Here is a 27025-nt window from a genome sequence, read left to right on the forward strand (position 1 = left end):
TCTTCATCTTTTTGACGTTTGAAAATTGTCACAATCTCGATGTGACAAAAACGTAGATACGATTACGTTTTAAAATAGTATGACGTCAAATCGATGAGACAAATACACGTGATTTTCAACGTCAGTACTACGTCATAGAAACACGTCAATTGTTCATTTTTATGACGTGTTATCTACGTTATAAAAACGTCGTTTGGTTGCCTGGATATATCTACTAAAAACACAACAACAGATAATCACAGGGCTGATTTCACCCCTTTATTTGCACTGATACATACACAACTTGAAAGATTTAGAAACTAACCCATACTCTTAGATTAATGAAAACACCTAAATGGGCTTCTTAAATCTATGCCCATACTAAAACATAACCTGGCCGAACTTAACGTAATCTACATAAACAATAATTCCATGTACTGGTAAACGGTAATAATTGATGAAAGACAAAATACAAATTTTTTAACAGAATGTTTTTTTGCAGAATGTTTTTTAAAATATGACAACATTGCTAGAAAAGTGACATCATGGCGTTAAGCACAGAACGACAGAAAGATGGACTGGACTGATGGACGATGACGATGTTTGAAAATTAATGTCAAAATGTCAAAACTAAACAACCGTCAAAACCGTTAAAACAGAATCACAAACCATACATACTTATAGACGTTTCACGACCATGTTAATCTTTCGGATCGAATTAACGCCATCTCTTGATTGGAATGGGAACTAAATTGACAAATTTTAGTTACATGAGAATTTCAAATTATAAATTTTGCGGAATTTTTGATGAAATTTCGCAGGAAATTAAAACAACAGAAAGACAATTCAATGTTTTATTCCATATTTTACTGAAAACTTCAAATATTCCAATTTGTTTTCAAAATGCTAAACACTACTGCTATGTGTCACCTGAAAGCACTGATGTGTATCGAGTTGAATGAAAATTTTTGAAAGAATCTTGTACATAGGATGATTGTTTAGATAAATATTACCTTATAATCTTTTACAAACTTCCAAAAATATATAGGTCCGAAATGTTGATGACACACTTGTCTATTGGAATAAACTGTTTCAGGATCTATTATATTGTTTTTTTAATGTGGAGAAACACAACACGGGATGATCAATGTAAACTAAAAATTCTACTCATAAAAATGGAGAGGAGGTTAATACACTTATTAAAATTGTGATTAAATCTAATTAAAAACGTAACACCACTATAATAAAATAATTAAGCCACAAACTGCAAAATAAAAAGTAAATAACAAATTAATTTAATTGTCAACTGTCAGTTGTTAAATATGACAAGAGAATTGACTGACAGCGACATCTCTGGATTGGAATGGTAACTAATTTGCTGTCTTGACCTTGACAATTTACGTGAAACGTCTATGAGTATGTATGGTTTGTGAACAGAATATTTTGAAATGAGGTGAGGATTATAAAAAAAATAGGAGGCATTGAATTGAAATCCCGAAGCCGTAATTTTTTGAGCATTATAAAGTGAGTACAGAGACATACATACATTTTTTTCGTAATTCCACCTTCAATTTACCCTGCACATCTCCTAGACTGATTGGTCAACTGGATGTTCCTTAAAAAGACATTAATTTTTTTTAGTGTTTAAAATTCCAGTTTAGTGTTTAGTGTTAGGCAATATTCAATAAATGTACTAGTGATGTAACGAATATTCGTATTCGCATTCGCATTCGCGAATATTCGCATGTTTTTGCATATTCGCATTCGCATCCGCATTCGCGAAATTTGTGCGAATGTTTTGCGAATATGAAAACCAGAAAAAAAAATAATTTTAATATAATATTAGGTTATTAAAATCAAAATCTATTCACTTCTCATCTTTTTTTATTAAGAAAAGGTAACTTAACCTCAAACATGCAGCTACTCTCAAATAAAAATGTGCAGGACACAACAGCAGACAAAGAGATGGAAGGTGGAATGAAGCGATAACTCACTGGAGACCATGGGACTACATAAGAGGAAGGGGCAGACCACAGACGAGATGGTCAAATGACCTAAAAAAATACGCAAGGACCAGATCAACAGGATTAGCACTGAACCGAGAAGAGTGGAAAAATAAGGGGGAGGTCTACGTTCAACTTTGGACAAATGAAGGGCAATAGATAGATAGAATTTAACTTTGTATAATCACATTATCAGCCTTCACTTTTTGTTATTATTTGGTATTATGTAATAAAGCTTAAGATTCAGATTGATTTACACTAAATATCAATTAACTTTTCATTATAAATTTAGGAAACATTACAAAAATAGAAACAAATTAAAAAAAAAACTGAATATTCGCATTCGCATCCGCATTCGCGAATGTCGGTAGTAGATATTCGCATTCGCATTCGTATTCGCAAATGTTCAAAAAATGACATTCGTTACATCACTAAAATGTACTATCAAAATTCATAACAATATAAACTATTTTCAACATGCATACTATTTTTTTTTATAAAACACTACAATTACCATATTACAGGAAAGTTCGGGTATTACCGTACTGTCACAGTATAAAGAGGGACAGTAAAACTTCTTCCATGTCGGCACTTTGATCTCAAGAAGTAATACCGGCAGTACGCAATTGGTAATTCACCAGTGCTGAATGCGGGTTTTCCCTGTTAAAACCAGTACGTTTATATGCGACTAGCAGTGTGAGAGTGGGGCAAAAGCGACTGCGAACATTGCACGGTCGAGACTAAAGATTTTACTTCTAATTTTTTGGAGAGTGGTTCTACTGTCTCTCTTTATACTGTGGTACTGTGGTGACCAGATATCATAATACTTATACAAAAGTAAATCACAAAATGTGTATAAAAACGTGTAATTTTATGCAACTAATTGATAATTACAACCATAAATTAACAAAACCCACAAATATAGTTTTCAGCCTGATCACCACCACTACGTTATATTATTTCAAAGCAGTCGGTCTAAGTTTAGAACCCTCTTGAACCTCTTTTATTGCCATTTTTATTTTTCTCGGTGACCAGGAGCATTTCCGTTTGGAACTCATCTAAAAATACATGGAAATACTGTACAGGGTTATTCACTATATTTTGACCCCCCTGTAAACTGCTTTATTTACAGAATTAGAAAAAAATGTAAAATACAAAAGTTATTCTATTTTTAAATTATGATTTTTTGACATATTATATATCGTACCAGTGACGTCATCTATTTTTGCGTGATGACGTAATCAACTATTTTTTTAAATGGGAATAGGGGTCGAGTGCTAGCTCATTTGAAAGGTTATTCAATTCCCTATTCAATAATATAAATATTAACATGATTAATTATACAGGGTGTTCACAAAATTTTTTTTAAATTAAATTAATTGACACAAAAAGAAGAATGTATGTAATTTATTTAATTAAAAGTACATTCTACTGCTGTCAGAAAACAGAAATAAATGTTTATTGAACAAATATATTATATTACTTTTCACATAAATTCATGTTTATTGATTAAAATCAATGTTTATTTGTGCAATAAACTTTTATTTCTTTTTTCTAACGGCAGTAAAATGTATTTTAAATTAAATAAATTACATACATTCTTATTTTTGTGTCAATTAATTTAATTAAAAAAAAAACATTTTTTGACACTCTGTATAAATAATTATCCTAATGTTTATATTACTGAATAGAGAATTGAATTACTTTTCAAATGAGCTAGCACACGACCCCTATTTTCATTTAAAAAAATAGTCGATTACTTCGTCACGCCCAGATAGATGACATCACTAGTATGTTATATATGTCAAAAAATCATATTTTAAAAATCGAATAACTTTTGTATTTTACATTTTTTTCCAATTCTGTAAATAAAGAAGTTTACAGGGGGGTCAAAATATAGTGAATAACCCTGTACCTACATGTATGGTTTATGCCGCATGAATTGTACAGTATTTCCCGAAAAAACTTTTAAAGACAAATAAATAAATTAGTAAATTTTAATATTAACTTTGAAATCTGCATAATATGTGATATAATGTTAATTTTGCCACTAAAAATTCTCAGAAAAATTAAATCAATCTAAATTTACAATATGTACAGTACTTACAACTTATGAAACTTCCACGATCTGTTATAGGAAACACCTCCGAAAAATTGTGCGTGCTCTCACTTCAATATCTTGCTTTTAACTAAACTCATGTTTGGTTGAGCAAGTGCTTGTAAGTATTTATTATGTAGTCATGGGTTGGACAAGAAAATTCTACGAAAACTGAGCATTAGAATACTGACCCTGTACGGCAATAGCCTCCGCTCCCCTAACCAAATATTTTTGGTTTGTAATGTTAGCAGTAAACTTTCTGATTTAGCATCAACTTGGCTATTTTTATTTTTGTAATAAACTTGACAGAATAAACTTGTCTCATTGTGGAAATTTGTTGTCTTAATGTGAAACATTTTTATTTTTGTAATAAACTTGACAAAATAAACTTGACACATTGCGGAAATTTGTTGTCTTAACGTGGAACATACTTTGGTCCACAATAAGACAATGTAGACCTTTAGACCTGTAGACCAAAAGGTTGTAAGTTGTTCTTGATCATTCTGTGTAAGTGACCAAGTTTCTGAACCATATGTTAGCACTGGTCAATTTAATTTTTCTAGGTATTTTTGATAGGTCTTCTTAAGCCATAGTAACACCATTGTTTATATTCGCGGTGTGCAAGTACTTGGAAGGGATACGCGAAACGATCGTGCGAATAGCGGAGAAATATTGCAACTTTCTTAAATAATTCATATTGTCAACTGAAATTGTCAAATTGACATACATTTCATACCTATTGTCATTTAAGAAGAAACATTATATATTGCTTCACAATATTGATATGATATGCAATTATTATATAAAGGTAAATTTAATTAATTATATTTTGCTTGCAATACTGCATTTTAATAACTAATTTTATTAACTACATACAATTGTTTACGTTTGAATAACACAACCTAAATCTTATTTTTTCTTCTTATTATTCTTTTTTGGACTATGGCCTTGACAATTATCCAGTAACCAGAACCATATGATTGGCCAATATAATTAAAAGTGCGAATAAAAGTTCAGAGCGTAGAAATAGGTGTCGCTTTTCCGAACTTGCACGGTCCCAATAGGGATAGTTGGTCAGCCCAATAGGAAAATTTGTTTGATTCAAATTGAGACAGTTACCAGATGTCCCCACAATTTCTGTCAGGGTCGCAGCATCAAAATGCATTGACACCAAGTTGGATACGATCCTATTCATAACACCCCAACTCGCATACATATTAAGAAAAATAAATATATATGGAAGATCATATTTAGAAATTGAATTAATGATGTCATTATATTATTATACAGGGTGTCCCGAAAAGATTGGTCATAAATTATATCACAGATTCTGGGGTCAAAAATAGGTTGATTGAACCTCACTTACCTATATACAATAGTGCACACAAAAAAAGTTACAGCCCTTTGAAGTTACAAAATGAAAATCAATTTTTTTGCATATATCGAAAACTCTTAGAGATTTTTCATTGAAAATGGACATGTGGCATTCTTACGGCAGAAGCATCTTAAATAAAAATTAAAGTGAAATTTGTGTACCCCATAAAAATTTTATGCGGGTTTTGCTCCTTAAACCCCCCCAAACTTTTGTGTACGTTCCAATTAAATCATTATTGTGATACCATTAGTTAAACAAAGTATTTTTAAAACTTTTTTGCCTCCTAGTACTTTTTCGATAAACCAGTGTTTATCGAGATATTTTGAATATTTGTCGAATCCACCACATATTTGTATATGGTTAAGTACCTATGATATACCTGTTAATAATCTGAGAATTTATTTATAATTTACATTTTTAGGTATATTTTGAAGAAGAGGCCACATCTCGATAAAAAGTGACTTATCAAAAAATGACTAAGAGGCAAAAAAGTTTTAAAAACACTGTGTTTACCTAATGGTACCACAATAATAGTTAAATTGGAACGTACACGAATATTTGGGGGGTTTAAAGAACAAAACCCCCATAGAATTTTTATGTAAACATATTAAAAAAGAAGCCGCATCTCGATAAAAATTGGCTTATCGAAAAAATACTAAGAGGCAAGAAAGTTTTAAAAACGTTGTGTTTAATTAATGGTACCACAATAATGAATTAATTGGAACGTACACAAAAGTTTGGGGGGGGGGGGTTTAAGGGATCAAAACCCCCATAAAATTTTTATGGGGTGGACAAATCTTACTATAATTTTGTTTTAAGTTGATCCTGCCATAAGAATGATACATGTCCATTTTCAACAAAAAATCTTTAATAGTTTTCGATATATTGAAAAAAATATATTTTCATTTTGTAACTTCAAAGGGCTATAACTTTTTTTATGGGCACATTTGTACTAAGGTAAGTTAGGTTCAATCGAACTATTTTTGACTCCAGAATGTGTGGTATAATTTATGACCAATCTTTTCGGGACACCCTGTATATACAGGGTGTCCAGAAACTCTACAGACAAACGAAGACAGGAGATTCTTCAGATAATTTTAAGACAATTTAGCTCAATTCACCTAGTCCGAAAATGCTTCTTAAGGGAGCTAGAGCTGTATAAAAATGGCATCTTGTAATTAGTTTTTCTTAAATACCTCAAGAACGCTTCAATTTAGAAAAACGAAAATCGGTGCGTATATTTATCTTCCAGAGATAAATCGATTCCAACCATTGCGAATTTCTAGTACCGATCATAGGTGTCTGTTTTGGGTAGAGCAACGTTTATTTTATCAGATAACTTTCTTGTCTTTAACTTTTAAGCATTTTTGACACTGGATTATTTAATTGTGGGGCATTCTAGTACTAAAAGGTACTCTTGCTTTAAGTCAGTAGGACACACAGTTTTCTAGAAAAATCGATTTGAAAATGTTTGGTTTTTTGATTTGAAAAAAAAATTTTTTTTCAAAAAAAAACAGTGCATTTTACCAACTTAAGCAAGAGTAACTTTTAGTACTAGAATACATCATAACTTCTGTTGACCTACCCAAAACGGACGCATTTGACCCGAACTAGAAATTCGCAATTAATGAAATGGACTCATCTCTGAAATATAAACAAACGTACCAGTTTTCTGATTTCTAAATAGTTTTTTTTTGAAATTTTTTTTAGAAATTCAAAAAATTCCTCCTTTCATGTCCCCCTACAATCGACTGTCGGGATATTGTGAAAGCATAATAGGCAAATACCAGTGTGGGTTTCGCAAAGAAAAGTATACTATCCATCAAATATTCCTTCTAAGACAAGCTTTGGAAAAAACATATGAGTATGGAATTGATACTCACCATTTGTTTGTGGATTTTAGATGTGCTTATGACAGTGTAGACAGAAACGCATTATATAAAGCCATGATAGAATTTAATATTCCAATGCACTTAGTGAGATTGGTGAAAGCAACCCTCTCAACAGTCCAGTGTAAGGTTAGAGTGCAGAATGGAATATCAAGAACTTTCCAGACACAAACAGGACTTCGACAGGGAGATAGTCTATCTATAGTGCCTTTTATTCAACATTGCCCCAGAGAAAGCTATTAGATAATCTGGAATAACAACAAGAGGGACCATTATTAATAAGAGTGTGCAAATACTAGCATATGCAGATGACATCGATATTAAAGCAGGACGATAGGCGGACCTGGTTCAATCGTTCTCGGTATTGGAAGCAGAAGCAAAAAGAATGGGGCTACAAGTTAATATTAATAAAACTAAGTATATGAAGGCCTCAAAAAATAATCAAGTAGCAGAACCTGACCATCTAACGGATGGATAGTTATAGATGGATCAATAAGGAGTAAGAGAGTTCATATATCTAGGCTCACAAGTCAACCAAAGTAATACAGTAACTGCAGAAATTAACAGATGTATATATCTAGCAAATAGAGCGTAACATGGATTAAAGAAACTTTTAACATCAAACATAGCCACAAAAAGTACAAAAATATTGATATACAGAACTCTAATCAAGCCCGTCCTCACTTACTCGTTAGAAACGCGGACATTAACAAAAAGTGATAAAGAACGGTTAGGCTGTTTTGAACGTAAAATCCTCAGACATATCTATAAAGGCGTGGAGGAAAACTATAGGCGTGGAGGAACTATAATTTTTAACTTTACCACCTTTATAGTGAGCCTAATATTGGTAGATCTATCAAAATAAATGGGCGGCGGTGGCTGGGCCACTTAGAGAGAATGAATGAGGCGGAGCCATCGAAACACATTTATTGCCAGAGACCGGATGGAGTGAGGAGAAGAGGTAGGCCTAGAAGCCTAGAGCACGATTACAGATTTAAATTTTCCGGAAAAATTGGGTGCAGGAAAAAAACCTGTCTTTTTCCGGAAAAAAACAGGAAAAATTGACATTTGTTACAATATACTAAACAAATTCTGCATCCCGTATCAAAATCTATAAATTTAGTAGAATTCGATAGATATATATTATCAGAAGTGCCTTTTGTCTTTAAGTAGGTATAAAAAAGACACAATATTAAAAAATATTCCCCAACAAGTTAACCAGACTAGTTCTCTTATCGAAAGCTTGCTAAAATATGTATGTTGAAAAACGCTACGAATTTTGTTCTAAGCTGATTCACTTTGCAGCTTCTTGATGCTCGCTTTAAAAGAAGAATAATTGGATGAAGACCAACTAATGGAAGCCATAGACTTTATTTCTGAAATGGCTTGTTCACTAAGGCCCGGTCTTTTCACCTCTGAATAACTAGTTATAGTTATCGGGATAAACTTCCCGATAACTGTTTATTCGGAGGTGAAAGGACTGGGCCTAAACCTAGATGTAGGGCAGGTGGTGGCAAATCTAGCCCAATTTAGAACAAAAACTGGATTTTTTAGTCGAAATTCTTTATGGGATAGTGCAAATATGTAGTACTGTTATATGGTAGCAAGGTTTATGTACATCGCAGCCACTTATGTTAATTGCCTCCCGAATTTTAAATGGACCTCCATCTTCCGTCTCTTCAGAAAGAAACTGGTCTTTACACGGCCTCATATATACCAAGCAAAAAAAAAATATGTTATCACAGGATAAAATTGAAAAGTTGTTGCTATTCATTTAAATTTGGTTATAAATGTAAAACAGGTATTTATTTACCATACTAGACCAGATACACTTTTAAAAGAGACTGACAAAAATAATGTTCTGTTATCCGTTCAGTATGGTGAAGCGGAGATCGAGTCTGAATCAGATGCTTGATAGACGGAGAGCTAGAGCCGAAAAATCATCGTCATAAGTAATATGGAGTTTTTCCTGTGAAATGTGTCCATTGTATATTGACAATTATGACCCCGTTCAGGCTGACACCTTAGTGGATACAGGACGTAGCAATCAGGGATGAAAGGGGAAAGTTAGTGTAGTCATTAAAGATTTTCACCTTCTATTTTGTTAAACCTTCATCGATTTGCATGAAAATTAGTGACTAGTTAGAGCATACCTCATGAAACAAAACTGATTTGGTACCACTTGCACTTTTACCCTGGTGGTGAATACCACCCCTTCCCGCGGGTGAAAACAATTTTATTAAAAATAACCCCACAAATCGATAGAGGGACAAATTTTAAATAAAATTTGTTATATCATGTTATTAAAATAAATCAATACTTTTTGAGTTATTAAAGATCAAAGATTTGTCTATTTAAAAGCATATGCGTGAAGTTACGAATGATAAAAAGAACATGTTAATTAATTGTATGTTACTAAAATATTATTTTTATATTATTTCGATATTTAATTGATTTTTTTTTCATTATAAACTGAATATGTCCAGAAACTGGGGGTGTCCAATAATGGGTACATTTGACATATTCGAATACACTTTTACTAAATTTATAATATCGAAATAATATAAAAATAATATTTTAGTAACATACAATTAATTAATATGTTCTTTTTATCATCCGTAACTTCACGCATGTGCTCTTAAATAGACAAATCTTTGATCTTTAATAACTCAAAAAGTATTGATTTATTTTAATAACATGATATAACAAATTTTACTTATAATTTGTCCCTCTATCGATTTCTGGGGTTATTTTTAATAAAATCGTTTTCACCCCCGGGAAGGGGTGGTATCCACTCCAGGGTAAAAGTGCAAGTTGGCACCAAATCATTTTTATTTCTTGAGGTATGTTCTAACTAGTCACCAATTTTCATGCAAATCGATGGAGGTTTAACCAAATGGGAGATAAAAACCTTTAAAGACTACACTATCTTTCCGCTTTCATCCCTTATTGCTACTTCCTGTATCCACTGAGGTGTCAGCCTGAAAGGGATCATAATTATCAATATACAATACACATTTCACATGCAAAACTCCATATTACTTATGACGATGATTTTTCGGCTCTAGCTCTTAGACTATGATCTGAAGATTCAGACTCGTATAAAAATATACCACTAAGCAATTTGGTTAAATAATGTGCTTTCTACCTTTGAAGTTTTGGTTTTGACACTTACAATTAAAGTCTCTTAGTTTAAGTACACTTAGTCTCAATTAAAAAATATTTTCAAATTTTCCCATTTTTTCCAATTTTTCCAATTGTCTGGAAAAAAACCTGTTTTTTTCCCAATTTTTCCTGTTTTTTTCCGATATGTTAATTCTCTAAGCACGATTTAAGAACCAGGTGTTAGGAGTGCGAAATTGGAAAACCAAGGCGGATAGGAAGGAATGGAAGCTGATTCTCGAACAGGCCAAGATCCACTATGGGTTGTAGAGCCAATGATGATGATGATTAAGTAGTACTTTTCTTTTTCCTTCCAAACTTAATTCATAAACTTATTTTTATCTATGTTTCAACTATAATTGAGGGGGCCAGACGTAAAAGGGTTTAAGTGCAGTTTTGGTAGTTCTGAGATAATCAGCTTCAAAGTTGTTTGATTTTTATAAATTCTAGGAGTCATTAAACTAAAATTTGTCTAGTGTACAATGTACTATAAAATGATAAAAATATAGGGGTATATTATTACCCTTACTATATCCTCCCTTTTTTTCAATTATTAAAAAAATGTACTTGAATCGGTACATGGTGTTGATAAATGTTACTGGTAAAACGGTTCAAGTGCAGATGTTAACTACATATTACTAATCATTTTTGTTCCAGCTGTTATCCACAGTGTAACTACAACTGGCACGTTGCATAATACTTAATCAGTCTTCAAAATTGGTCACAAATCTAATATTTATTTACTTGAAATTAATCCTGTATTAACATGTGTTTACACATTACAAAATACTAAAAATAGTTTTGTGGTAAAATGGTTCAACGCACTTAAACTCGTTTCTTACTATTTGTTTTTACAGAATATTAAAAATAGTTTTGTGGTAAAACGGTTCAAGAGCACGGATAAACCTGTTTACTACCAAAGCAAACTGCAATTGTTTTCATTGAACAAAATGTAATGGCATGACGATAGATGGCGCCTGTAAGGCGAAATATGCTTAGATCAATTTACCACCAAGTTATAATACCATTTAGGTATGCGAATCTGTACTTAGGTCAGAATTTGAAAAAAGTGCTCTTAAACCCTTTTACTTCCAAGCCCCTCAATTGATACTTTTCTTTTTGGAATTTATATCTTATCATCTTCGACTACAGGACTGAGCATTAAACTGCTATGGTTTGTTTTTAAACTAACAGGAGTAACCTAAAAAGACAAATTCACACCCAAGAAAGCCACTAGACATATCAACAAATACATCTTCTTTTTTGGTTGTTCATATAGGCTTTCGACGGTAATCCTTACATATTATATTATACTTATACGTCGCTAAAGAGTTCTAAAAACAACTGTTTTTTTTTATATAAAAGTAGACTAAAAATCTAAAAATTAAAGGTATTTCGCAGAAAATACAAAAAATCGCCGATATACAGTGTGTCTGCCTAACTTGGAACCATATGGGAAACTTTTTTAATATCAATTTTACGAAAAAAAGTTATTCTTTATAAAGTGCTCTGCATAGTCTGAAACCTAAGATACAATCATCGGATATCAAATTTTATCAATAATATACGAGGTATGTAAAAAAATATGAATTTGGCTCAAGAGTAAAGTGCCTTTATATTTCACAATAACGAAAATTGTTATTAAGAAAAGTTGTTTGGAATTAAAAATTATGTTATAATATGCATTTGCATTCTTCTAATTGAAAAAATTTTTTTTTGAAAATTTTCCTCAAATTGCGGATACTTAACATCATTTTTATTTAAGATAACTTCGTTATTATTATTTTTGCGAAAAAAAGTTATTCTTTATAAAAATGTCTGAATAGTCAAAAAACTAAGATGCAATCATAAGATATCAATTTTTTTCAATTTTTTACGAGGTATGTCAAAAAACATGAATTTGGCTCAAGAGTAAAACACCTTTATAATTCACAATATTTCAACTAGAAGGATGCAATTGCATATTGAAACATAGTTTTTAATTCCGAACAACTTTTTATAATAACCAAATTTCAATATTGTGAAAAATAAAGATACTTTATTCTTCAGCGAAAATCATATTTTTTGACATACCTCGTATAAAATTGGTAAAAGTTGATATCTTGTAATTGTATCTTGGTTGCTAGACTATGCAGACCTTTTTATAAAGAATAACTTTTTTTCGTAAAATTAATAATAACGGAGCTGTCATAAATAAAAATGATGTTGGGTGTCCGTAATTTGAGGAAAAATTTCAGTTTTTTTTTTTCAGTTAAAGGGTGTAAATGCAGATTATAACATAATTTTTAATTCCACATAGTCCGTTCTTTAACGGTAAAATATTGCAAAATCTCTAAATTTTAAAGAACCGCTTGGATTGACATGAAATTTGGCATACACATAGCTAACAAGTCAAAGAAAAAAAGTGATATTGTGCCGATATGCGCTTTTGCCCTGGGGGTGGTTTTCACCCCCTCTTGAGGGTGAAAAAATATTCGTCCAAAGAAAGTCAGGAAATGGATAAACTGGCTAATTTTAAGTAACTTTTGTTCTATAGAGTTTTTTCACTAAGTCAATACTTTTCGAGACGGTTTTTCGCAAATAACTCAAATAGTAACTATTTTGTCGAAAAAACATTCTTAGTAAAAATATAGCCTGTATAAAATTTAAAAAAATGATGTATATATCACGTCTCCACACCTAGTGGAAGCAGAGTTATAGCTAATGAAAAATAGGTTCATATTCGTCAAATTCCAAATGGAATACTTTAACGTGAAATAACCAAAAATGAAGCACATTTCGGGGAAAACTCATTACAACTTATTTAAAGTGTCTAAGAAAAGCTTCATTTTTGTTTTATAAAAAAAATTCTAGCATCAAAATTAAACAAGTTACGCTCAAAATAAAGTTAGTCCCTTTTGGTTTTGTTAAAAAAATCGAGAAAATCACCCCCTAATTAGTATCTTAATGAACTTAATCGTTACGACTTCACAAGTTTCTTGACTCGTGTATATATTGTTTATATGATCTGTAAGTTTCATCGGTTCAAAGTCCTTATTATTGAAAGGGCTGTAGTTAAAAGGGGTTGAACGAGTCACTGATCACGAATGTATGCAAATTTAGAAACACCAAATCTCAATAAATTTTTGTCTAACAGAAAAACAAAAAAATACATGATTTTTGAAAACACATTTACAAGAAAACACATATACAAGAAAAGACATTTCCCTTTTTAAATAATAGTTTATTTCTTGTTTCAGGAATGGGTGATAATAAATCCTTTAAATGTAGTACATGTAACGGTGAGTATTGTACTACAGAATGTCCACGGAAGGACACTATGTTGGTTGGTGGAGAGCCGCCAGATGATAAGGAAATACCAGCTGTTGGAGGTGCAGGTACGTATATACAAAAATATTGATTACACTCCCATTTTGTTTTCTCTATTTCATCATCAATCAGCCAATCGCGTCGACTGTTGGACATAGGCCTCACTCAGTTCTTTCCAGTGTTCTCTACAAACACTGGGCCGCTTGTAGCCAGTTTCCCGCTACTCTCCTTACGTCGTCGGTCCATCTAGTCGATAGTCGTCCTCGGCTTCTTTTATAGTTTCTGGGCCTCCATTCCATGTGGTTGAGAAAGGGCGTAGTTAAGAATAGATCGAAGGACCACCAGCCATGGGCTGGAAAGAAAAGCGGTTTACAAGTAACAAGTTTTATTGTGTGAAGAATGGTGAATAAAAAACTAGGATGGTAAAGTACGTATAACTGACGTATGACACTGACGTACGTATAACACTGACGTTGGACTGTCACTTTACTTCACTGTATAAATACTACAACGATAAGGTTTGCTGCGTACAGGAATGTTCTAGGCTACGAGTAATACTGGCAACATTTCTTTTGCGTTATTTTTAGCGGCATGAAGATTGCGATATTAAGCGACTGTTCTTTCTGAGGACTGATAGCGAACTTTTCTACTCGAGGGCTAGTAGCGAACTGCTCTGATGAAACTAGAAACACGCGGTACTTTTCGTTTTGGCGGCTTTTTAAGGGACCAGTTAGGTCACTCCTGAGATCTAGGATTGGTTTGTGTAATAAACATCATTTTTATACAGGGTGAAACGTTATTTCACCACCATGATTCGCCGTGTCCACCGTCCATCTTGTGTTCTAGCTAAGTGCCCTGCCCAGTTCCACTTAAGCGTCGTAGCTCTTTCTATGAGGTATTAAACTCATGATCTTTGCCTGATTTGTTGGTTTGTTATGTGGTCTCGAATGCTCACGTTCAGCATTGCATGTTCCATGGCTCGTTGTGTAACTCTGAGTTTATTTGCGGATTTTTGCGTCAGTGTTAAAGTCTCTGCTCCATAAGTTTGTACAGGCAAAACACATTGGTTATAAACCTTTCTCTTGAGACACATGGGAATTAAACTTTTTAGAATATGGCTTAGTTTGCAAAATTCTGCCCATGTAAGGTCTATTCGCCTCTGTATTTCATGTGTTTGATTGTCTCTGCTTATTTTGATCTCGTGTACCAGACATTTGTAAGTGTCTGTTTGTTGGATGCTTTTATTGTCAATAGTTAGGTATATTTCCACTCATTACGAGATTTATCATAAGTTTAGTTTTCTCAAAGTTCATTTTTAATCCTGCTTTCTCAGACAGAGTTTTAATACACCAGGGAAATAAGGCAAAAATATACCATGTTCGGGACACTTGAGCAGTCAGGTTGCAAATGGGTTTTTGGGTACTATATATCTAATACATTATAAATACAAAAATAGTCCAGAGAAATAAGACTTTTCTCGTGACACATCCCCCTCCAGGGCGAAACCAAATTTTTTGGGTAGTATGGACATCTATATTAATAACCTATATGTTTCCTGCAGCCGATTTTGATGATATACATAGTTATAAACAAATGAAGATCAAAAAACGCTAAATTTTCGCTTTTTTCGTCTATTATTAAAAAATGAAGCATTTTAAACAAATTTGAGAGTAAGAAGCTGATAAATCATATAAAAAACTTTAATATGGCGTTCGCTACATATGTCTATCCTTATTTGTTTCTTAGAAAATTGCAAAATAAGTCATAAATTTTGAGATTTTATAAATGTTCATAACTTATGTAAAAATTAAGTCAGAACTTTCTTATTACACGGAATGCTGAGACATCTGGTGCTTAAATTATATTCTAAATTTCAAAGCAATTGGTCAAATAGTTTAAAAGTTATTTAATTTGTTTATCCCAAATTAATATTTTTTGCAACACTATAAGTCAGAAAATGATGAGGTTACAGTAATACTTTGGACAGTTTATGAAAGAAGAAGATTTGTGCTATTAACTTAATTTTAAAAGAATGACAAAAAATAATTTTAAATAGTGTACAATTATTTTGCAAAAACATGTCGATTTTTTGCTTATAAACAATTAGAATAACTTTTTAACCGTTACCCGTAGAAAAATTATTTTTTCATATTTAAAAAGACTGAATTTTTATACACATTCAGAAAGAAAAACAATTGTCCTAGGACAATTAGGAGCAAAGTTAACCCCCTTCTATTTTTAATTCACAGCAGCTTTGTTTATAACAATTAAGAAAAAAAATTAGCCGCATGTGAAAGAAAATACTTCAAAGTTTTAAAGTAACAAGTATACAAAAGATTTCCTTTCAAGGAAATCGTCCACAAAGCTTAAAAATATGGCCCTTAAAATTGGCCGGCGTTGAAACTTTGGATAGCGACGAGAGGGGGGAAGGAGCTGTTAACTCTATCTCTGGTTCTCGATTATTTATTTCGTTGTTTCTTTTTTTAATTTGTATGTACCTTTTACGTACATTACGAATATGCGTTATTTAAATAAACTAATTGTTATATACACCATCAAATTTGTTTAAACAATTTTTTTTCAATTGTTTAAATAATATTTGATGTAACCTTTATTGTAAAACGTACACATTAGTTATACAAAGCGTAACAAAAATACAGGTCATAAATTAAATCACATATTCTGGGACCAAAAATAGATCGATTGGACCTAACTTACCTTAATACAAATGTGCACATAAAAAAGTTATAGCCCTTTGAAGTTACAAAATGAAAATCGATTTTTTCCAATACATCGAAAACTATTAGAGATTTTTTATTGAAAATGGACATGTATCATTCTTATGACAGGAACATCTTAAAGAAAAATTATAGTGAAATTTGTGCATCCCATAAAAATTTTATGGGGGTTTTGTTCCTTTACATCCCCCAAATGTTTGTGTACGTTCCAATTAAACTATTACTGCGGTACCATTAGTTAAACACAATGTTTCTAAAACTTTTTTGTCTCCTAGTATTTTTTCGATAAGGCACCTTTTATCAAGATGTGGCTTCTTTTTAATATGGTTCAAAATATACCTAAAAATGTAAATTATAAATAAATTTTCATACGATTACCAAGTCTCCATAATCGTACTTAACCATATACAAATATGTGGTGGATTTGACTAATATTTAAAATTTCTCAATAAAAACTGACTTTTCGAAAAAGTACTGAGAGGCAAAAAACTTTTAGAAACATTGTGTTTAATTAACGGTACCACAATAATAATTTAATTGGAACGTACACAAAAGTTTGGGGGATTTAAAGGAACAATATACAATTTTTTTTGAGGTGTCAAAATTTTACTATAATTTTTTTGTAACTTGCTACTGCCATAAAAATACCACATGTCTATTTTCAATAAAAAATCTCTAGAAATTTTCGATATATTGGACAAAATCAATTTTCATTTTGTAACTTCAAAGGGCTGTAACTTTTTTTATGTGCATATCTATACTAAGGTAAGTAAGTTCAATCGGCCTATTTTTGGTCCCAGAATATGCGATTAAATTTATGACCAGTATTTATTCCTATTTATTCCAATTATTCCTAAATCTAAAATTGGCTTATATGTAATATTGAATTGAAAATAAAAAATCTCAAATGAACTAGGATTTATTTCTTGATAAACATGCTACTAGCTAGATAAACGAAAAATGAAAAGTAACAAAATTAGAGAGAGGATAAAAAGAACAAAATTATTTTCAGAAATTTTCTACAATATTGTAATAATTGTATCTTACAACATTGAAAGTTATAATTTTAAGATTACAAAAAAACAAAAATTAAGATATTTCATACATTTTGGTATGATAACAAGACTATTAAAATAAAATTAAACGAGATTTATCTAGGAATACTTGTATTTTTGTGAAAAAAGTAACAATTATCAGTTACCTATTTATTATAAGTTATTGTAGATTCAAGTGCATATGATCCACTCCTATGATTGCCAACAAAGTTATCCTAACAATATCGTAAAAGAATTTCCAAAAATTGTTTACACAATTTACATAGTTAATTAAATAACCACTTTATTAACAAAAAACATATCCGTAACGTACGCAAAGAGTACATACAGATTAAAAAAAGAAACTCCAAAATAGATAATACAGTAATCCCTCGTTATCCGCGGACTCATCAACCGCGGTTTCGCTTATCCGCGGTTGCGATATTTGTTGAATCTTTAATGAGAATATTTTATTATTTTTATATATTTTTTATAATTTGACCAGTCGCGTTAAATTACTCATGATACGCTACTTGCGCGTGTTTTTAGTAGTAATACTACGGCAATTAGTTTATAGTTCAGAAGGTTTAAAATACCGGCGAATGTAGACGCTGATCTGTGCGTCTTTATTTTTGTTGATATGACCAACTGCTTATTTTATGGTTCCATTTATATATAATGTACATAATTTCATCATATTTCTTTCTATGTAGTAATATACGTATCCAAATTGGGATTATATGTCATATTCTTCTTTGGATCGTGGATCCCTCGCCAACCACGGTTTCACCAACCACACCTTTCTCTTCGGAACGTAACCCCCGCGGTTGAAGAGGGATTACTGTAGAGAAAGATTGAGGTTTTGGTTATCGAAGTCCATAAACTATTTATATCTCTGTACTAACAAGTACTCGGTGCAACCAGTTTTGCAAGAGCAGATTGTTTATTTTAATAAAATATCTGGTATAAAGAAGATCTGTTGATAGGATTGGTACTAACGGTTCTTAGCTTAATTTCCAACCCCAATCAATTACGTTTATCTCTTGTTTGGTAGTTATGTAACTGGTGGTTCAGTTTTTCATTCATCTAATAGCATGTTTACCAAAAAAATAAAACTTAGTTTATTTGAGATTTTCTGATTTCCATAGACCAATACTATTTTAAGAAACAATTGAATGGGATAATTTGTTTTTCATACTTTAAATTATTACTAAGTTTAATAAAAAACTATGTATTATTATATTATTCATAAATATTTATGTTTTGTAATTAAAATTACTTCAAATATTATTTAAAAAAAATTGAAAAAAAATTGTTTAAACAAATTTGATGGTGTATATAACAATTAATTTATTTAAATAATGCATACTCGTATTGTACTCAAAAAGTACATACAAATTAAAAAAAGAAACGTCGAAATCCATAGGCGAGAACAAGAGATACAGCTAACAGTTCCTTCCCCCTTCTCATCGATCTCCCAAGTTTCAAGGCCGGCCGATTTTAAGGGTCACATTTTGAAGCTTTGTGGACGATTTGTTTGAAAGTATATATTTTTTATATTTGGTACAATAAAACTCTGAAGTATGTTCTTTCAAATGTGACTGATTTGATTTCGTAATTGTTATAAAGAAAGCTGCTGTGAATTAAAAAGGGGGGGGGGGGCAACTTCGTCCCTAATTGTCTAGGACAATTTTTTCTTTTTTTAAATTTGTATAAAAATTCAGTCTTTCTAAATATGAAAAAATAATTTTTCTACGGGTAATGGTTAAAAAGTTATTCTAATTGTTTATAAGCAAAAAATCGACATGTTCTTGCAAAATAATTTTGCGATACTTGGAATTATTTTGTGTAATTTTTTTTAATTAAGTCATTAGTATAAATCTTCTTCTTTTATAAACTATCCAAAGTGTTACTGTAACTTTATCATTTTCTGACTTATAGTGTTGCAAAAAAAATGAATTTGGGATAAACAAATTAAATAACTTTTAAACTATTTGACCAATTATTATGAAATTTAGTGTATGATTTAATACCTAGAAGTCCCAACATTCCGTGTAATAGCAAGGTTCTAAGTATTTTTACATAAGTTATGAATATTTATAAAAACTCAAAATTTATGAATTATTTTGCAATTTTCTAAGCAACCAATAAGGATAGACATATTCAGCGAACGCCATTTTGACGGTTTTTATATGATTTATGAGTTTCTTACTTCCAAATTTGTTTAAAATGCTTAGTCTTTTGGCAATAGACGAAAAAAGCGAAAATTTAGCGTTTTTTGATCTTCATTTGTTTATAACTATGTATATCATCAAAATCGGCTGCAGGAAACATACAATAGGAAAAATGAAAGAATACCCATGAATGAACATATAAAACACGCTGTATTTTCCTGTCACCGTGTCAGACAAAAAATTGGCCAACGCAAGTACATGTAATAATTATTGTTACATTTACTTGCACTGGACAATTTTCTTTGTGACACGGTGACAGGAAAATACAGTGTGTTTTATATGTTCGTTCATGGGTATTCTTTCATTTTTCCGACTGTATAGGTTATTATTACAGATGTCCACACTACTCAAAAAATTTGGTTTCGGCCTGGAGGGGGTTGTGTCACCAACATGATATTTTTTTCCTTATTTCTCTGAACTAAAATGCCTGTCACAGTTCGGACGAGAATTTTAGTTATTAACAAATCAGTGTCAAAAATGGCAGTTTTTTGGTTTAAATCGCCACAGGTGAAAATAGGGTAATTAAATATCTTATTTATAGTATCCTTCTTTTAATAGATGAGCAAAGGTTTAAAATGGCAGTTTTTGAATTTTAGTCCGTCATTTGTTGCATCGGAAATTTCAAAATAAAACTAAAATTTCGAAAATAAAAAATTTGCTATAACTTTTGCAAACATGACCTTAAGACTTACATGTTTCACGATAAGTTGAGTCAAACAGTTCATATAATGCACAAAAGATTTTAAGACGATTCGTCGATTACTTTAAATTTTATTTAATTTGTTTATCCCAAAGAGCTTTTTTTCTGCAATGTTATTGTTCAGAAAATAATAATAATATAGCAATTCTGTGGAAACCACGTGAAAGAAGAATGGTTATATTTTCAACGTGTTTAAAAAAAATCATTAAAAAGTCATTTTTATCATCCCTTTACAAAAAACATTTTACTAAAGTAGAGTCATTTTTGGATTATAAACAATTTGAATAACTTTGTCAATATTTACTCTAGACTGAAACTACTTTGGGACTTGAAAAGCTGGTATTTTTACATGAATTTAAAAAAAATCTTTTCGCCTAGGTTAATTACGGTCAAAGTTAGCCACTTTTTTTTATTTAATTCACAGCTACATTGTATTTTGTTTGTAACAATTAAGCAACCTAACTAGCGCCATTTTGAAGTTCAAGGTATATACTTTATCTGTAGAAGTTTGAGTAAACTTTAAACTTCAACAAAGTGGTTAATAATGGTTTAAAAATTACGTCCTAAAGAAGTCGATTCGTGGTCGGTGGAAGGGAATTATTAAAATCCATGCACTCAAAAAATGAAATTGATTCTTCAAGTATATGCTGCAATTAATATCACCGGAGCTTGTTGATGGATTTTGATCATAATTTTTTTAATTTGTATGTACTCGTAGTCTTGTATAGTACGTTATGTACACATATCCCCACCTAACATTACAGAATATTAGGGGGAACCCCTTATCACTCAGGGATATGAAAAATACATTATGACCGGTTCTAAGACCTACAGAATATACATAATATAAAAATTTCTTAAAAATCTATCAAGCTGTCTTGGAGGAGTATGGCAACTAACACTGTTACAGGAGAATTTTATAGATGTAAATATATAGATGGATATTAAAAAATAGGGGTTGGTGATAGAAGAGTAAAAATTAAAGGTTGTATGTATTTTTTAATTCTACACCATATAAAATTAAGGTAGACCATTTTGTCCAAAAAAATACAAAAATAAATGTCAGGGGGCAACCCCCCTTATAAATTATTGGTATGAAAAATGGATTAAAACCTATTCTCAGTCCTACAGGATATACGTGTAAAATTTCATAAAAATCGGTCAAGCCGTTTCGGAGGAGTATGGTAACTAACACTGTTACAGGAGAATTTTATGCACATCGAAGTAACTGAATTAAATAATAAAAGTGGCTAACTTTGACCACAATTAAACTAGGAGAAAAGTTTTTTTGTTGAAAATTCGTGTAAAATTATCAGCTTTTGATATCCCAAAGTAGATTTACTCTACACTCAATATTAACAAAGCTATTCAAATTGTTTTTAAGCCAACAATGACTCTACTTTAGTAAAATATTTTCGGAATGATAAAAATGACTTTTTATAGATTTTATTAAATGCTGTGAAAATATAAATGTTCTTCTTTCATGTGGCTTCCACAGAATTGCTGTATCATTAATATTTTCTGAACAATAACATTGCAAAAAAAGCTCTTTGGGATAAACAAATTGAATAAAATTTTTTCTAATTAACGAATCGTCCCGAAATTTTTTGTGCATGATATGTACTGGTTGTCACAAATTTGGGATTAGGCTCATTTCACCCTCTAGTTCATTTTCTGTATTGAGCCGTTGTACGCTTTTGGTTTTTTAAGGGTGAAATCTACCCCTAATTGTAAAAAATTATTAAATAACTTTAACGTTTCATTCTTGTTAGTTACATAATGATTGTTTTATGCTTTAAGATATAATATCATAATATTTCAACCCTTACAACCACCCTTGTTCGAGCTATATATAAAAAATTGACTTATCCTAAAATAATAATTTCGACTTGCATCGATTTACACAAAAATTTGAGATTAGGATCATCTCACACTGTACTTCATATTCTATATCATGTTGTTTATTGTCAAATATAATACATTTAATAATAAACAGCAATAAACCAATTGAAAATATCACATATTTGCATTTTTTAAATATTTTGCTGAGCCCCCTCTAACTTTGATTACAGCTAGTACCCGTCTTGGCATACTTTGAATGCAGTTAAATTTTTTTTGCTTTAATTTGCCATTGTGGTTTCAATGATATATTAGTTCTTTAATCAAAACTATTTCGCTAGTGACCTTTTCATCGGAAATTTCTCGTTTTAAAAGCTTCCAAATATTTTCCATCTGATTAAGGTCAGAAATTCAACAAAATATTAAAAAAATATAAATATGTAATATTTTCAAATATTTTATTGTTGTTTATTATTAAATATATTATAGTTAACGCATAACATTAACATTGCATAACAAAACTAAATTTAAAAATAATATTTTAAATAAAACTTACCTAGTGGAATAGTTGATTTTTGTAAAAATTCATAGGTGGTCATAATAACATGGCCAGGGACTGTATATCTCGCTATCTATTCACTGTAATGAAAATCTATGCACAAGGAAATTTAAGCTATGAAAAAGCCACAATTTAGTAGTCTATCATTTTTTTAGTATCTCTAGTATTTTCGGAGATATTTTGAAGAAAATGGCGAAAAATACGAAATTGCAAAAAATCAATTTTTCTTTAAACTCAAATTTTTCTAAAATTAGGCCTTTTAAATGGGTCAGACTTCTTGAGTGTATTGATAATACAAATATAAAAGGAATTGCAGAAAGGTGAAGACAAATTTTTAATTAGGAGGGTAGTCAGGGGGTTGTTTTCACTGATTTTTTTTATAAAGAAAAGCAGGTACCCACCTTTTTTTGATCATAAGTCACTCAATTTTTATGCTAGAACCTTTTTGTTTTTTTTTCTTTTGAAAGGTCTAATTGTATCCTTGAATAAAGATTATCCAAGTTTTCCTCGAAAAATGCAAAGTTCTCCGGTTATTTGGCTTTGAATATTTCAAATTATACATTTGACAAAAAAACTAAACCTTTATCATGCTGTATCTCGGTTTGTATTTGTCGGAAAAATATTATAGAAATAGAATTTGATTTACGTATTTTTTATGGGAAATAAGCCACAATTTTACTAAAAAATGAATTTATTAACGTAGTCCTGTCGCCAGGGGGGGTACAACGGCCTCGTTAATTCAGATGGACTTACTCAAGTTTTTTTTATGTATTTTGACCCGTAGAACACGAATTTTTTGGGTAACAGTTGATCCGGATGTCGATAAGATTGTTATAGACCAAGAACTTGAGGAATCAAATAACAGCGATTTTTGGCAAAACAAAACAATATTTTGTATTTTTTGGGCCATTTTAAGTAAAAAATATTTCTACAAGTTTTTTCGTAGGATGCACAGTTTTTGAGATAAACGCGGTTGAACTTTAAAAAAATCGAAAAATTGCAATTTTTGAACCCGAATAACTTTTGATTAAAAAATAAAATAGCAAGTCTGCTTACCGCATTTGAAAGTTTAAGTCAAATTATATCGATTTTGATTATTTGCATTGGTAAAAATTTATTTTTTTATTGTTTAACAAAGCTATAAACACGTACGGTTTCCCGTGCTTTTACATGCGTTTTAACGCATGTAACGTAGAAATAGTCTTGATTGCACTAGTACCTATTCTACCTATTCGTTCGATTTTAAATGAGAAATCATAGAAACATCACTCACGCACTAGTTGTTTGTAGCTTTGTTTAACAATAACACAATAAATTTTTAGCAATGCAAATAATCAAAACCGACATAATATGACTTGAACTTTCAAAGGCGCTAAGCAGAATTGCTATTTTATTTTTTAATCAAAAGTTATTCGGGTTTAAAAATTGCAGTTTTTCGATTTTTTGAAAGTTCAACCGCGTTTATCTCGAAAACTGTGCATCCTACTAAAAAACTTGTAGAAATATTTTTTGCTTAAAATGACCCAAAAAATACAAAATATTGTATTGTTTTGCCAAAAATCGCTGTTATTTGATTCCTCAAGTTCTTGGTCTATAACAATCTTATCGACATCCGGATCAACTGTTACCCAAAAAATTCGTGTTCTACGGGTCAAAATACATAAAAAAAACTTGGTTAAGTCCATCTGAATTAACGAGGCCGTTGTACCCCCCCTGGCGACAGGACTAACGTTTCGAAGCCCAAATCGGGTTTCGTTGTCAAAATACAAAATACTATTAAAATAAAACAAACATGTTGTTGCTAAGTAAAAAAATTCTTCTAATAATTTATTTAATCTGACTCATTTATATTGGCAATTCAGATGTATATTATACATTTTAAAGTAGAAGACTTTAAAATCATATCGCCAATATTTATGAGTTGCGTTCCTGGGATTTGGGCTTCGAAACGTTAATAAATTCATTTTTTAGTAAAATTGTGGCTTATTTCCCATAAAAAATACGTAATTATAAAAATGCCACAAGGAAATAGCTTCAGAACAACATTAAGAATTTGATTTGTGTTACTAAAAGACACAATTTCGGTAGCTACAGTTTTTTTTAGATTAAATGCATATTTTTCGAGTTATTTTCAAAAAACTCTCTAAAAAAGTGGATTTTTTCGCCGAAAAACTTACTTTCAACCGCGAATAACTCGAAAAATATTAGTTTTATGAAAAAAATGTAAAACACATTTTTGCATTTACGTTTTACACCGATTTACATGGTTAAAATTTAATAAAAACTTCCCACCCCCGAGATGGGGTGGCAACCACCCCCAAGGTTTTAGCGTACAGCTGCATTATATAGAAAATGATCCTTGGACTATTCCCTACTTTCTGTGAAAATTTCAAGTAAATCCATGCTGGACGAAAAAATTGCGAGCCAAAATGCTTCATTTCCTCGACTAAAATCTAATAAGTATAATTATTAGATATACTGAATTCGCTCTATCGAGATTCACTTTGACACTGACGTTAGTAATTTCTTTTTTGAAAAGTTCAGTTGTCAGAAGTGACTGGAAATTACTACAAAACCAACGCACCTGCTCATATCCAATATTATTAATAGTAAACAGACATAAAAATAACATAAACCTTACGCCAATCAATAATTATTTATTTACACCATTATAATGTATTGATAACAAATGAGAAAATTATTTATTGTACAAAATAAAAATATTTTGTAGAAATAAACTTCACAAAATTGTATGAGATTAGTAGACACTCCCACTATTTCTAATAATTCTTCTTTTTTTAATGAAAGATTAAGTTGATTTGAGTTGATTTTAGCAGTTAATAGTATGAGGTAGGAATTTTTGTGTTGTATGTTTCCTATTCCGAATGTGTCAAAAAAAAATCTCGCGAGAGCGAATGTAGTATATAAAATCAATTTTGTTATGTTACATATCTTTGACTAGTCTAAAGGAATAGTTAAGAATTAAATATTAATTGTTTTAGCTGTTGGTGAGACTGATAAACAAGGTTCCAAAGATGTGCCTCAAAATTTAAGAGATAAAAGGGCGAAAAAAACTGGTGGGTCTAATGTAACTAAACGAGCTGCTAAATACCATGCTATTAAAATTGATAATTTGAGTGAAAAAACAACTAGAACTGATTTGGAAGATCTGATCAAACAGTTTGGACTAATTCAAAAACGGTATTTAGCAGAAGACAAGCAAACTGGTGAATGTAAAGGATTTGCTTATGTACATTTCAAATTTCGTCCTGATGCAGAAAAGGCAATCGCAATGCTCCATGGACATAGTTATAATAATCACGTTCTTAATGTTGATTGGTCCATTCGATAAACATCACCATATTTTTAAGTAATAAAAAGTTTTGATTTTTAATATTTTCTTTCTTGTGTTACTTTTTTTGTTATTTTATTTATTTGTTACTCGTTAATTTCTTTCTTTATTTAAATAGTGGGTGAATTTGACGCGATAAAACCTTCGATAAGATGCTGGTCGCAAGTGATACAAACTTGTGAAAGATATGAATTTATTGACTCTAAAACCCTAATAACACAAAACATTCCAGGAATGTTCCTAGAAGGTACACACAGGACATTGAAAACATTCCTGGAATGTCCCCAAAAGCACACGAACGTCCCTGGAAAGTCCCAGGAAAGTGCTGTGTCAGCATTTTAAACATTCCTTGAATGTCTTGTTGGAACATTCCATGAATGCCTACGAATGTTCTTTGAACATTCACAGTATATTGTTTAGACTGAATGTCTTGTTGAAACATTCCATGAATGTTCTTAGGACATTCAAAGTATATTTTTTAGACATTCTCTGAAATATATCGTCAGTGATGTGACAATACCTCCTATATGTTTTTTCATGAGTTTTGCAGGAGACAAAAAACATTTTTTACGGTCACCTACATTTTACTACAAAACAAATCAAAAAATATATGAAAACACGAGGTGGCCCAAACAAGTTTTTCATCTCTTACAAAATTCATGAAAAAGCAGATAGGAGGTATTGTCACTTCACCGACGATATACCAGAAGTACAGTAGGAAGAATGCAAGAATACCCATGAACGAACATATAAA

General features: G+C 31.0%; 1 protein-coding gene across 2 annotated transcripts; it reads left to right on the forward strand.

Annotated features, from left to right (window-relative positions):
* Positions 1–614: 614 nt before the first annotated feature.
* Positions 615–26313, forward strand: LOC126885263 (eukaryotic translation initiation factor 3 subunit G-2-like). Of its 2 annotated transcripts, XM_050651750.1 has the most exons (4): positions 615–633; positions 1412–1503; positions 13746–13883; positions 25922–26313. In XM_050651750.1, the coding sequence occupies exons 3-4, from the start codon at positions 13748–13750 to the stop codon at positions 26269–26271; spliced, it is 486 nt and encodes a 161-aa protein (XP_050507707.1). In that variant the 5' UTR covers positions 615–633; positions 1412–1503; positions 13746–13747; the 3' UTR covers positions 26272–26313. The 2 variants fall into 2 exon arrangements, with proteins under 2 accessions (XP_050507707.1, XP_050507706.1); XM_050651749.1 differs by lacking the exon at positions 615–633 and having other exon boundaries at positions 1364–1503.
* Positions 26314–27025: the final 712 nt, after the last annotated feature.

Source organism: Diabrotica virgifera, chromosome 5 (assembly GCF_917563875.1).
Source record: "Diabrotica virgifera virgifera chromosome 5, PGI_DIABVI_V3a".
Taxonomy (NCBI): domain Eukaryota; kingdom Metazoa; phylum Arthropoda; class Insecta; order Coleoptera; family Chrysomelidae; genus Diabrotica; species Diabrotica virgifera.